Source organism: Pundamilia nyererei, unplaced genomic scaffold (assembly GCF_000239375.1).
Source record: "Pundamilia nyererei isolate P.nyererei 1_Seehausen unplaced genomic scaffold, PunNye1.0 scaffold00096, whole genome shotgun sequence".
Lineage (NCBI taxonomy): Eukaryota > Metazoa > Chordata > Actinopteri > Cichliformes > Cichlidae > Pundamilia > Pundamilia nyererei.
This window is the reverse complement of record NW_005187497.1, coordinates 578,353-593,507: the sequence shown is the minus strand read 5'-3', so window position 1 is coordinate 593,507 and position 15,155 is coordinate 578,353. Positions and strand designations below refer to the sequence as shown.

The window sequence follows — 15,155 nt, the reverse complement described above, 5'->3', positions numbered from 1 at the left end:
AAAAAAGCAGTTGTTATCTTTCATTTTTATTAAAGTTGCTTTTCAGTCATTTAGCTGTGTACATTGCCAAACCAAAGCACAACATAAATATGAATATATGTAATTTCTATATGTACAGATGGCATAAACTCCACCATCATCAAAATAAATACATGATGCATTAAATACATTTTTTTCTTTTATAACTTAGTGATACAATGAAATCTTCTCACAAAGTATTATTTATTTTAAATATGCATGTTTTAAGATATTTTTACATTTGAGACTGATAATGTGTCTCAGACTGAAGAGATGCACTGCAACTAATAGCAGACCACTAGTACACTGTATCTAGCAATAGAGAAATGTCAGGGTAGGTGTGGTAATTTTAATAGCATTTTTGGCATTCTGTGCACATAATAGTAGGATAGCAAAATGAAAAAAAAAATACACTGCTACACTATAATACAGCATGTACAGCCAGGATGCGGCCACATCAACATGCATGTTTAGGCTACAGTAACCTTTCATCTCCTCATCCTCTCCGCTTTTTCATCCTTATCATTTGTACTCAACAGTAAACAACTCATCAAAATACACAAAACCCTACTGGTATTGTAATCTCATTCCAATTTGCGTGTGCTCTAGTAGCCTACATTAGCGTCTTTTTGGTTTCCATCCATTGGCATAATATCAGACAAACACTGCAAAAAAAGGGAGGCCATACCACAATTGAGACAAGGGGGAGAAAATTCATAGAACGGGTTTTGCGTTGCAGAGAATCAGTTACTTTCAGGTCAATAGTAGCTAGTGTGTGCAACTATCCCTTTTCATAAAGCGGCACAATAATGAGCAGTCCAAGACAGGAACATGAAAAGATGCTGCTGGAGAATGCTGGATGACGCCATTGTCTCGGTCTCCTGTTGATTTCAAACACGTGGATGTCTTTTGAAATGTTCTGTATGTGTGTGTGTGTTTGTGTGTTTGTATGCGTGCAAGAGTACATGTGGGTGGGTGGGTTGATGCGCCAGCGTGCCTTTGTCCGTGTGACAGTGTAGGCAGTAGATGTGACATTCTGGATTTAGTTGCTAGTTGTTAGTCATAATCCACCAGGAAGCTGGAGAAACACACATAAATCGAGAAAGTTTGGCCAACTCACACCAAAATGATATACAATGAAAGGTCAACAGTGTTCAACAATCAAACAGTCTACTCCAATTTTTGTGTGTGCGCAAAGGCTGTGTTGCTGTTTCAAACTGTCCACTGATTTTATGTTTCACCTGGTGAGCTTTTAAGTCTATAACTACTTAAGATGTAAATAGATACCTAGTTGTAAATCAATAAAGTCTGGCTTTCAGACAACTGACCAAAGAAAAAGAAGAAGAAGGAAAAGTGCAGAGAAAAAAAAAAACAGCTTTTAGGGTCAGCAGACTGTTTTGTTTTATATATTTTTAACTTTATTGATTCCTAGGTCGATCCCTTCCTCCTCTTCTTACATTTTATAAACTATCCTCTCTCTTCCTCTTATCTTTGCCATCTGCCCTCACAAGAATCCCCCAGCAACCAACACCTTAGAAGCAGCTAACAGCTACTTGAATAAAAATACTTTTCTTAACCCAAACGCACCTCTTCGCATAGAGTTACATATGAAACAATTTCTTTTTCTCAAAAGTAATGAAACAACAGTAAAGAAAAGTTAAGTAAAAGAGTTTAATAAAGTGCAGTTATACACGTATTAAATACAATCTTATTGCTAACGTGTGAAGACACATTTCCCAATGGCCTCTTACTTCTCTTCATCTGAACCATTTTCAGTGTAAAGGATTTTACCTGTTTCCAAACCTCTGCTCTAGCCTCAAGGCATAACACAGTATTTGTACTGTCACCTCAAAGCAGGAAGGCCCTGGGTTCAAATTCACCAGCTACGGGGAGCTTAAGCCCCCTGTGATGCTTACCCACCAGGTTGCCCTAACAACCTGTAGATGTGTACTCTACCTCCTTCCCCATGACAACTGACTCAGGGGCCACAACAGTTTCTTTACGGTTGTGAACCTTAAATTCGAACCCATGCTTCCGAGCAGTGTCATTTTAAAACTGGTCTTGAGCTACAGTTCTTCAGGCTCTCTGAAGGTCGTTGAAAGTTTTTCTTTGGACATTGGCTGCTTTTTTCACTCATTTTCAGTCCAGTTCTTTTACCATTTACAGAGGAGTGTTTTTTTTTCTTAACACTAACCTAAAAATCATCACACAGTTTGAGAGGCATAAAATAATACTTTTGCACCAATAGGAGATTCCCAACGAGCTTTAGCCACAAAGCTGGCATATCTCAACATGGTGTGCAGAAGAAAAAGTGGCAGGCCTAAAAAAAAAGAGAAAATATCTACAGCAGATGAACAGTTACTGAACATCATGTCCTTCAGAAATTTTTTAACATGACAGTGATCATAAACTTACTGACAATCCAATTAAATAATACCTGAAAAACACACAATGGAACGCTAGGACTCATTGACAGACCTCCCCAGAGCCTGGACCTCAACATTATTGAAGCAGCGTGAAATCATCTTGACAGAGAACAGAACACAAGGCAGCCCACATGCAAAAAAGAGCTTTGAATGTCCTTCTAGAAGTCTGGCGAACTGTTCCTGAAGACTACTTTAAGACATTGCCAGAAAGCTTACCTAAGAGAGTTCACACACTTTCTACCAAATACTGACTTTTAAGCTTGTTAGAATCACTCTGTTTTTCCCTCATGTTTGGTATTTCCATGTACATTTGCACATTTCAATAAACCGCTGAACCTACTTTTCTTTTTCCTAGAAAAATTCAAAGAAATGAGGGGTGGCTCAAGATATTTGATCAGTACCGTAAGCCTATAATAGTCAGCAAGCTTACGTGACATACCAGTCAGAGATGTGGATGTCAACAACTGTGTACGGTAACCTAGTAACAAGCACAACCCATACATCCCACACAGTTAAATCAGCACTGCAATGGAGCTAAGAGGCAAAAATATATATTAACAGCATTGGCTTCTGAAGAATTTTTATTTGTTTCCTGTAGCTAGTTATTCAAATGTGAAGACGAGAGAAATGAGATGAGACCCACTGCAGCCTCTGCTGGACTTTTCCATGTGTTGAGGAGTCAGCGATGTGATGACGAACAAAGTAAATATGTGCGTCACACAGAAAATCGCTTTTCTTTTTTTTAATATTTATGCATGTGTCTGAAAGAAAACAGGCGTATGATAATAATGGATTGCATTTATATAGCGCTTCACAATTCCACTATTTATTCACTCTCACACACTGGTGGAGGTAAGCTACAGTTGTAGCCACAGCTGTCCTGGGGCAGACTGACAGAAGTGAGGCTGCCATATCGTGCCATCGGCACTTCACCGGTAGCCGAAGTGTCTTGCCCAAAGACACAACACAGAGCTGGGGATCGAACCAGCAATCTTTCAGTTACAAGATGAGCTTCCCAGCCCCCTGAACCACGGTCACCCATATATGTCTCGCACTTACCTTACCCTGATTTCTGTGACTTGCAAACATGTTATCTAGTGTTTGTATCTCCTTTAGGCTAGTTAGAGAAATCCATTATTTTCCATTATTCAATCCATTATTTTGCACTGTAAATGAATTATTGCCTGGAATTATGAATGTGCTCACATATGCATAGTTTGACACTTTAGTGCACCTTAACACATCTAAACCTAATGTATTAACTTAGTAAACACCTTTAGAGTGATTAACACAGTAACTAAACTTACTTTCAGCTAATGTTAAATGACCACAGTACTAGTTACAGGGATACCAGATACAGGGGTGAATAGTTATCTAGTATGTGCACCTCGAAAAAATATTTTTATTAGTTAGTATCGTCTGTTTGCGCACAACAGTAGCGCTAGCACAGTGAAAATCATAAATAAAATGTAGGTTCACTTCTGATAAACACAACACCAGTAGCAACTATTTGAGTTTTGAGGGAAAAGGCTCCATTACTCCAAACACTATTAAGCTCCAATCACACTGGCCTTTGCAATGGTTAATAAAAAAAAATCACATATATGTTGCTGTCTGCTGCTTATTTGTTGCCTTCTACATACACAGAAATCCACATTAAACATCAATTAATATTAACTATTTAGATTCAGAGTCTAGCTATAACCTCCTTCACAAACATTGACATAGCTGCTGCAGGACAACAATTGTACTGCAAATTGACATAGATGCTCAGCAACCTCGCTTTTATATATGAATATAACAAGAATACAACCAGTTGAGATGAGTCCCCAAGTGCAAAGAGACTCATCCTAGGTGTGTTGTTGGTGCAGACTAACACAGATTGCCTGCAGCGTGCACTCTGGAGGCAATTGTAAATTATTTCTAAGCCAATCTCTCTGAAAGTGATAGCAGTCTGTCCAAGCTGGCCTGCAGCTGTTTAAAGACTCCCATCAGGTCCTGCCTCCCTGAAAATTGTGTCCTAGTGATCAATGGTGTTGCACAATCAATGTCCAAGCAACCAGTTAGTCGCCACAATTACTTGTAATTGGTCGCTATATGCAAATAAATTCAGCGATACTAGGAGCACAATATATGATTTACATTTCTCATATCCAGGCAGGTTATTTTTCTAAAGAAATCACTAAAAAAAAGGGGAAATAGGGAAACTGTTTGAGTAACCTGGCCAAACAACTGCCATGAAATCATCAGAAGAATGACAGATCATAGAACCAGTGAGCAAATGGATATAAAGAAAAGCAAGAGCAGCTAGCACTCTCTCAGTTGGAAAAAGTCTAAAATGCATCTGCTTCGATGCCAAAAATGGACTTATGAGTCATAAATGGACATCATCATCAAGCAGCTCAAACATATCTTGATGTATGTAGACTATAAATATCTTCAGGGTATTTTTCTAGGTACAAGCACACATATAAATCAGATTTAAACTGACAGCATAAATATATGTGGCTTTCATACAAATATTTTCACAATTTTGGAGGTTTGACCACATTTTTCATGCACTGATTGCACATTAAGCAGAGATTGCAGATTTTCTAGAATAGTATCATTTTAGTTTCACATACACTACAAATCCTGCTCTCCCAGTCACACATATACAAACCTGGGAGCAACATAGTGGATACTACTTCAGCATCCTCCAACATATCAATAATGCAGCGTTGGAAGTCTTTACTGCTGTTAGACTGAAGATAGCTGTGGACACAGACAACAACAGAACAAAACAGACCTGTGTGTCAATCAGCTGTTGATTTTGTTGAAATACATCGTGGCAGACTTGATATTATTTAAAATATAATTTAAAAAATAAATCTTTCATGTACATATTAGCAGCAAATAAAACAACAGTTTATTGATTTTCTCTGCGACATCATGTTTTAAAGGTTTCAAAAACTGAATAAATATGAGCACGTACAAAGTTATATGTGCTCAGAAAAAAATCCCTTATTACCAAAAGTCTTTTGGATTTTTTTCTTGCAATGTTCCAACTGATAAATTAATATATTCATTGATATGTGTGCAGCACAGATACCCTTTAAAGCATTTAAGCTGCTTTCTTGTGTGTGTGTATGTTTTAGTGCGTCTGTGCGTCTGTGTTTGAGTATGCGAACTGAGAGCTGGGCCATCTGCTCATCTTCAGTGGTGGGGAACATTTCCATCAAAAAGTTAAGAGTGCCAAACCGTCTGCCAATATCTAACACACAAACGCACACGCATGCACACACAAACACACCATACTGACCTCATCCAGGAGAGGCGGTCTTGCCAGAACTCATGCATTATGTAACACGACTTTCCTGGGAGCTTCTGAACGGACACACTGACAGCAAGATCGAGAAGAAAAGTAGAGTGGGGCAAGAAGAGGATACAAAGTGAAACAGAGTTTGCACTCAGCAGGGAGAAAGTACATGAAAACTTTGAATCTTTTGAGGGATGTCATTAAAATTAGGCAAGACAAAAGCACAACATCAAAACCAAGTTCCAAAGTGTTGTTTTAGTTATGTGAGCGATATAGTCACTTTTTGAACCAGTAAATCGTTATTACTTTAGATGTCATTTGTATTATGCTGCTCACAGTTATGGACCACGTATACTGGCAATTGCTCAGTACTCCAGGAGTTTTCACAGCAGCAGAGTCCCATGCTTTGATTCAAACATGCATTGCTTTTCCTGGAAACTAGCAAGACACTCACTGCAGGTTGTCAGAGTGAGCTGAGGTGGCGTCAATGTAGCTCTTTAGAACTTTCTGGAAATTGTCCAGATTGACATCAGTCACTGACATCTGCCTCTGAACCAGCAGGATATTCTGTTGGCAATAAGACATCAGACAGAGAAAGGGATAAAAAAAAAAGAGATTAAATGACCAAAGATCTCACTCTGTGTGTTTGTGCCCTTGTATGTCTGTCTTTGTGAGGATCTTTTTGAGATTTGCACGTTTAGGATGATGACATTTGTTTAAAGTGGTCAGCTCTTTGCTTAGGACTTAGCGTTGGGGTTCACAATAGATCGTTAGAGGAGACATTTATATTAGGTTAAGGGTAGGTTAGCATTTGGATATGGGGTTTAGGTTATGCAGTATGTGATACATTTGGTTACAAAAATTAAAAGTCAATGCAGGCATGAGGATAGATGGCATCAAGATGGATACTTTCAGAGCAAATATGTACTGATATCACCATCCATCACATCAGATGACAAATAAATTCAAATAGATAAGTGTTATTTCACTTAGCATTACTCTCACTTCAGTAGATTTGGTTGTGATTGTGAATGTTACCGAAATCCTGGTTTTAATGAAATTCATAGACATTTCACAATTTAAAATACCAGAAAGTGATTACAGAATACTGATACTAGAGCTGGGCTACAATACCTATGTTGCCATGACTCCTCAGTTTTGATTTTCTCAGTACTTTGCCACTTTCTTTATATACTGACGACAATAGCTGAAGGCTTTTTCTTCTGAAAACATATCTCAAGTTTCTTAAATGCTTTCCATGGCAGTCTATCGACTTTCAATAAGAAAGGAGAAAAAAGACAAAAGATCATTTTTGTTCCTTAGAGATTGATGTACCTGGGAACAATCCTGCAAATGGCAGCAAATCATTCTGGGCTTGAACTCAGGCCATGTTTAGCATTTGGTCTGCCAGTGCACTGAATCAACATCCTCTCCACTTTTCTCTCCCAGCAATTTGAAGTTACGGTGAGTCCATCCTACAGCTCAATAAAATGTATGAATGTACACTGAGACATATCTTGATTTGAAATGTAATGTGTATCCAGTCAATGGAGTTTTTTTTTGTCACTACCCGAGTCAGATGGAGGTGGATGGTATTGCTTATTATATAAGTTACAGTGCTCGTAATATTTAAAAGCGGATGACGCATACAGAATCCTTGTAAAGTAATTTCACTGTATTATTTTCTACCAAATGCGATTACTGCATTTTTTCATCGTTCCAGAGAGCAAAAAATGCTCTACATTGTCAGGTGAAAAATTATATTATGCTTCTTCCTGCTCCTTTTTGAACATGAACTTTATTTGGAGTTGTGGTTGCTCGTTTTCCTTTTGTTTTGCTTTGTTCATTTGTCTCTTTTAATTCTATTTTGTTGTACTTTTTCAACATGTTCAAAATAAAGATTCAATCAAATCAAATCAAATATTCAGCTCTAAGAGTTAACACACTAAAAAAAATCTGTTTTACAAAACATGGGTGACAAACTTTTGTGATTTAGGACTAATGACTAAGACTCTTTGAACTTGTTACAAGCAGAAGATCTAAACTCCAACACTAAAAGAAGTCAAAAAGGAGACAATCTGCCAATTGTACATCTTACAACAGATGTTGTTCAGATGTTACCTTTTCAAATCAGACAATTTAGAAATGACTCTCTCTTATTCTTGATTCAATGAGAAAGTGTTGAGAAAACAAAGCATCACAACTTGCCTTTTAAAATTTTTTCCTGTATAACATTTTATCAAATACACAAAACAAAATACACGATTAATTTGAATGACTGGTAGCAATTATTGTAGTGTTATAAACTTGATGAGATGAGATAGAGGAAAAAAAAAACAAGAACATGATCCAATTCTGTATATCCATGTATTGTGTTTATGTTGAGTAATGCACATATGAGAAAAAATATTTGCTATTCAACTAGAGCTGTTTTAATGAGCAAAGGTCAATCAAGATACTGTTAGTATAGACAGAGTCGTCCTGTAAAGCTGCAGTGGCTTCAGCCACAAAAATATCATATTTCAGAATTTGTGGCCATAAACAGTATGCAAACTGTTTTTTTTATTGTTTGTGTGTTTTTTTTAGTGACAAAAACGTGAAACTTCACCTTGAAGTCCTGTGCCAGCCTATAAGAAGGTCACAAGAAAAATACAAAAATTCTGCTTCAGTGCTGACTTACAGACTTGTATGTACTGGCCAGTGTGTCCTCCTTAAGTGGCTCCAACTTGGGACTCTGAAAGAAGAAGGTAACAGATACGAGAAGAAGTTAATGTCTCTCAGAATCAACGATCAGTTTAACTTAAAAAAAAATCAGAGTGATACTTGAAACAAAGCTAAACTCCCATATTGCATTTACAATAAATTCCTAAAGGTTACTTTGGCATTTTTAATTATACTGTTATAGTTTTTAATTATATAACAATGCAGAAGTTATAAAATGAACAAAAACACACCGAATAACCTAATTTACACATTTATTTGCACAGGTGTCTAAGAACTGATAAATAGGATACATTTATTTTTTTTCCACAGTGCACGATCTGGTTTTTCTTTGGTTTTATGTAATTTGTCACAATCTTTCACAACAGCTACTTGTCCAAAACAGGGTAATAAAGGTAACAAGTAGAGAATAGAAAATCTATCACTTTCAATTTTTGGAACCATATCCTAGTGATGAATGTAGTCTATGAGAGTATTATGTTATTGATAATAAAATATAATAAATGAAAAAGACCAACAAGCTCTCTGTGATAAAGGTTACGGTTCTTGTGTGTGCACATTTGCGAACACATAAAACATAACCTTTGAAGCACAAACTCATTCTGCTGCATTTGAGAGAGCAGTGAATATGAGGGAGATGGACAGAAGAAGTGTGTGATGCTGGCAGCACTGAGGTGTGGGGATGGATATTGCACTCAGTACATCCTGCAGGTTATGAATTGCTTTGATATTGCTCTCTGAGTTGACAAAACTGAGGAGAGAAAAATGGTCCAAGTGAAAGGATGAACATTAGAAACTGTGAAAAGCAGGAGTTAATAAACAAAAGAACAGACAGAAGAAAGGAGATGGAGCATAAGATGAGGCAGTAGAGCGTGAAAAAGGGTTTGGGATGATGTAGTGAGAATGGGTCACATGATGAGAGCGATGTGACTTTGTGTTTGACAGACAAAGACTGTAGAATTCCATTTAGAAAAGCAGTATTTTATCTTGCGAGTCTAACCATTTTCTTTTTGATCACACACACAATGAATATATAAAAATGTACAATAAACATCATAATCAACAATTCAGAGATGAAACATTTCTGATTGAAAATATACTCCATGTTTGGACTGTTTTTTTGCACCTGGTTGCATACTGATAAAAAAAACAATATTAAATGGTCTAGTTGTTGTGGATTTCTTTGATGATATGTATAATCTGAAATCATTTATACTTGTATATACCTATATACCTATACCGTGTACAGCTGCCTTGAACCTGGCACTCAACGTGTTGTTTTTGGAATTCACTTTGGCCATAAAACTGTCAAAAGGACTAATTGAAATGATAGATGGTAAAGGTCTGGGAAGAAAACCCAGAAAGTTATGTAAGACAAGTCCTGACGATCAAAAAGAGAACAAATATATGTAAGATCGACATATATGGATTGTTGAAAAACACTGACAAACATATTAAATTGATATTTGTAAAATTGGGAAAATACAAATAGTTTAAACTTAAAACCAAATAAGTGAAAAGTTACCCAGCAACAGGAGGAGGGGTTATGGTCACCTATAAAGGAAGGGTCAGATATGCCTCCCTCCACCTTATTCTGTCTGTGTCTTTGCACTCCGTGGTTTTCTTTACTTGCTTTGCTATGTGTTCTGTTCTGTATACTGTGATGTACTGTTTTGCTGTTCATATGATTCTGTTCAATGAATTCTGCTTCAAGAATTCTACTCTTTTCTAGAGGATCTATTTGAGTGGTTTTATTTTAAAAAGCTGGATCTCCACGTCATTGGCTGGATAATGTTTTTCATGTTGGCTTTAAAGTCCTGTGAGTATTTTATAGATGATGCTACAGAGACAACCACAAATCTAAAGAGCCGTTTTATTTCTCATTATAAGGGCTAATATTCTGTGGCTCGAAGCAAAATTATGTTTGAAAAAGGAATGCATTAGGGATTTCTATTTTGTACATTCTCTGCATAATTCATCACCGGTTGTTTAGTATAAAACATGTTCAGAAAAAAAGGAGTGGGAAGGGCTTTTTTGTCCGATATATTATTTTATTTCTTGGTTAATTCAACAAAGTTAATGGATTCAGTGCTGATGATTGCTCCATATTTGTATTCACAGGAAGGTTATGCATTCATTTCTTCTGTCGGTGAACACCAAGACCAGCATAGCACAGTATGAAGGCGTTTTAGTCTTATTTGTTTAACCTTCAGAGAATCAATATATTGTCATAACTAACAAAGTGTTATTGTTTTGTACAGTAATTTTTAAAACAATTATAAGCTGCTGTCCAAGTTAAAAGACTTTGTAATGAATATAAATAACTATAGAGATGATTTGGACAGTAAAAGACTTATTATGGTGGTATTATCTACATGCATGCTGCCTGTCTCCTACACTTCACTGTTTAGACTCTGTGTATCACAGTTCTTTGTTTTTCTCTTCAATTTTGTTGTCCAGTACAGATCACTGTGTACCTTACAGTCTCGTTCCTTGGTCTTTATTAAACCTAGGGAAACAATAGCACTGCTATATTTTTATGTATGATATATGCACTTTCTTGTGTGCCATTATTTGCATATTGTCCACCATGTTACCTATGACTGCTTGAGAGAAATTTATAATAGACTCGATACAACCACTGGCCTCAAGGGAAAATTGACCAGTTGGTGAATGGTTTCTGGAGGTTGGTGGCTGTTGCTAGGTCATATATAAGGTGCTGCACCAAAAACTTCCTTGTGACTACAGTTTGCCACAGTCATCTGTAGTTTACATGTTAACTAATTAGCAAAACTAGCAAATTGTGATGCAGACCGGAAACAGAGAAGGTTCACCTTCAAAATAAAAGCTGTGGCACACAGCTGTAGGTATGTGTAGGTCCTCAGTCATCCAGGTCATGGTAATCTAAAGAGCTTGGAAAGGAAAGCGATTGGATTTGGAAGTTTCACAAAGACGTTTCGCCTCTCATGTGAGAAGCTTTTTCCAGTTCTATATCTGGGATCTCCTTAGATCACAGAGTTGTAGCCAACCACATTTCAAAAGGTGCAACTGTTCTTTAAAGGCAAACTGTCTTCATTTCTGGTTTGAGTCGCACTTTAACAGTTCAACTCCCACTCGGAGAGAAGTTGGTGAGTACTTGCAGCCAAATTGGCATCTTTCATGGTAATTACAAGTAACTGCAGCAATGAAGCAATTACTAAGAGGCTTTTGCTAACTGGTCAAGGAATACATGTTCTTCTTGTGTGACTGGCGGTTGTCAGGGTCTCTCTGACTTCCTGAAATGGACCTCTATACTGTGTTGCTGGTGGTGCTTTAATCAAACCTGATAAAACTATTGTTAGCTGTGCAGACATTTTTATGAACAGAATTCCTAAAATGTTTTCTTGCAAACCAAGTTACCTTACAGTCTTATTGACCATGTGATCACATCCAGCTCATTAAAATGGAAAATGCAAATTTGAGGATTTAAAATAACAGTTATTAAACAAGTAAATGACATGACTGTGGCTATACAGACTTATAGTTTAAGGGCAGAAAACCATGAGGGCAGAAAATCATTAAAATGCTCAAAAGATCCATTGCACAGAATTGTAGAAACTCAAGTTTGTGTTACTGAGATTTTAGCAAAGAACTAGAGCTAGTCACTGTGGGAGCAAATAACATACTTCAAAGTTTGAAAAGTGTTTTGCTGTCCACTCTAAAATATAGCCTACATAAGGAAGGTTCTCCTACCTGACACTCCAGTTTATCCAAAAGTTGCTGCAGCCTATTGATCTGAGAACACCAGTTCTCTCCATCTTCCATGTTGACACCTGGAAAAACACAGTGCTAAATCATCAGATTGGTTTTTGAGTAAGTGCATAGCTACATACAGTAACATATTTATCAAAACAGATTTGGATGGTCTGTTTGTACTATAAAATTGGGTTAGAATAGAGAATTCAACATTCTTTCTGTGTTCAAGCCTTTCATTCCTATATGACAAAGACATCTTGTCAAAGCAAAAATAAAGCACCTTGAGGCAAGGTTGTTGTAAATTTGTCACCTCATAAATAAAATTGAATTATATAAAATTGAATTGAAATTCAAAAGGATGAAGGATTCACGATGCAAGAACATTTGAAAGAAGGCATAATACACCCCTGACATTGAAAATACTGTATCTGGAAACAGAGTATTGAAAACTGAAAACTGATTTTAAATCTCATTCTGTCCTTTCAGAATCACAAGTTTAGTCTATCAATAATAGTGAATAAGAAACAAATGAGGGCAAACCTAAAGCGTTTACCTCTAGAATTTGTTAATAGTATCTTGGTCGGTGAAAACTTGAGGGAATACTCACTGTCTGCACTTATTATGCATAACACAAACAGCAGTAATGAGGATAATACTTTTCTACAACACAGAGCACAATGTACCTCAGGTACAAACGATACAAAGTGCACCTCTTTATTGTTAAACTTTTGTAAAAACTATAACATTTATACTGTTGCTAAATTACTGTACTCTGGCAGAGTTAGCAGATTTCAAGATAACCTTGATGTATTTACAGCATGTAGCAGATAATAAAGAAAAAAACAACAATATTTTCTAAGATGTTGTTTTTTCCAAATCCTGTGAATATGCATAAATTCAGCCTGATGACAAATGTGTTACAGTTAAACCCCGTTTGCAGCGTTTGCCAATATATTCCATCCTCCGCCCCGAAAAAGTATTAAAACACATCACTGTGTGTTTTGGTATTGTGATGAAAAATCTTTATATTGAATCAGTCATAATACTGAAATTCCAACTACTGTGCAAGCTTATTAGAAAATAATCTGTAGCAAATTATCTTCTTTTTGGGGCTGCTCCCATTAGTGGTCGTCACAGCGGATCATTTGTCTTCATCTCCCTAGCATCCACTTCTGTAACACCAACCCTCTGCATCTCCTCCTTGACTATATCCACGAGTCTTCTCTCTAGTTTTCCTCTTTTCCTTCTGCCGGGCATCTCCATATCCAAAGTGTCTACTGTTCCTCTGTGTACATGTTCAAACTATCTTTGCCATGTTTCCAAACCACTCAACCTGATCTGACCCTCTGATATATTCATTTTGAAAATCTTAGCATCTTCAGCTCTGCCATCTCTGGTTCTGACACCTGTGTTTTTGTTAGTGTCGCCTTTTCCAAACCATACATCATGGCAGGTCTAACTACCTAACTTTGCCTTTCACTCTTGCTGCTATCGTGCTGTCACATCTCCATCCATCCAGCCTGCCCTCTCGTGTATTCTGACCACAGGTATTTAAACTCATCCACCTTCAATACGTCTACTCCTTGTATTGTCACATTTCCACCTATTGTCTCCTTCTCATTCACACTCTCATCTGACTTTCCAGTTCATACCTCCATCTCTCCAGGTCCTTTTCTACCTTCTCCCTAATCTCAATAAAGATCACAATGTCATCTACAAACATTATAGCACATGGAAACTCCTGCCAATAGTAATCTGTCATCCTGTCCATCACCACTGCAAACAAGAAGGGTTCAGAGCTGATCCCTGATCTAATCTCACACTCTTCTTGAACTAAACTGTCACTCTTACCGCACATCTTACCACCGTCCTGCTGTTCTCATACATTCCTGGCACCACCCTCACAAACGTCTCTGTCACTCCTGACTTCCTTATGCAGTAGCCTACCACAGTTCCTCTCTGTGGCACCCTATTGTAAGCTTTCTCTAGATCCCAAGAGACAGAAAAGAAACTATTTCATGTTGTTTGAGGAACTACATAGTTTATAGGTTTTTGTTCTTTTGATTTTTTAAGCAATTCCACAAATACATGACAAGTTTCAGTTTTAAGTAAAACCAAATTGGCCTTGTGTTGATAGACATAACCAGAATAAATGAGAGCAATATTGTTATAGCCCCAGCAGGACCTGCTGTAATATTGCCCCAGTGGGTGGGCCTTGCTGTCCAGCCTTAGGTGCCATCCTTGAGTGTAGCTGATTCTACTTGGCAATTAGGCCAGAGTGCTTAAGGCTGGCACTAGAGAGGAGAGCTCTAGTGACAGTCTGCCTTTTTGTTTTGCAGCTTGTGAGCTGTGTATTACTGCTGCTTGCTTCTGTTCTGTGAAGAGGAGAGTTATTGGTCATTTAACCTTTTTTTTTACTTCTTTAATTAGTTACCAACATCTGGGTTTTGTAATTTTTTCTTTCCTTTGTTGGTGCAAGAAGCTTGTCTGTCTCTTTTAGTTTAATTATTAATAAAATAATTTATTTTGTTGCCAATTTTGCCTCTTTGTCTCCTTTTTTCAATATGGTTACACTGTGTTACATTCCCACATCTCTTGGTTATTTATAGAAACATAAATGTCCAAGAGATTATTGTTCGGATCTTTCAGCTGACACTGAAAGATCACCTAATACTTTGTTGATTTTGTTCTATAAGAAATTGTTATCATTATTATTAAGTTACAAATACTGCACCTAAGCGCTGGTGGCAAATGACTGAGAAAAAAAGGAAGCCGATAAGTTGACGTCTGGTGTTCCCTTCTTTTGCTACAGACAACAAACAATTTAAAAAGACCATATTTCACTTTTAGCAATTTAAGTCTACAGGGTGGGCCATTTATATGGATACACAGTAATAACATGGGAATGATTGGTGATATTAAAGTCCTGTTTGTGGCACATTAGTATATGTGAGGGG

At 37.1% G+C, this 15,155-nt stretch overlaps 1 protein-coding gene across 1 annotated transcript in view; it reads right to left on the bottom strand.

The window, feature by feature from the left end:
* Positions 1-23: 23 nt before the first annotated feature.
* necab3 (N-terminal EF-hand calcium binding protein 3) overlaps positions 24-15,155 on the bottom strand; it is a 25,706-nt gene continuing 10,574 nt past the window's right edge. Inside the window, exons 6-11 of the mRNA XM_005740002.1 lie at positions 12,196-12,275; positions 8,423-8,476; positions 6,197-6,309; positions 5,746-5,823; positions 5,107-5,198; positions 24-1,096 (exon numbers count right to left, since the gene is read on the bottom strand). Of these exons, the coding sequence (XP_005740059.1) occupies positions 1,068-1,096; positions 5,107-5,198; positions 5,746-5,823; positions 6,197-6,309; positions 8,423-8,476; positions 12,196-12,275 (446 nt within the window). The 3' untranslated portion in view covers positions 24-1,067. The remainder of the gene's footprint in view (positions 1,097-5,106; positions 5,199-5,745; positions 5,824-6,196; positions 6,310-8,422; positions 8,477-12,195; positions 12,276-15,155) is intronic.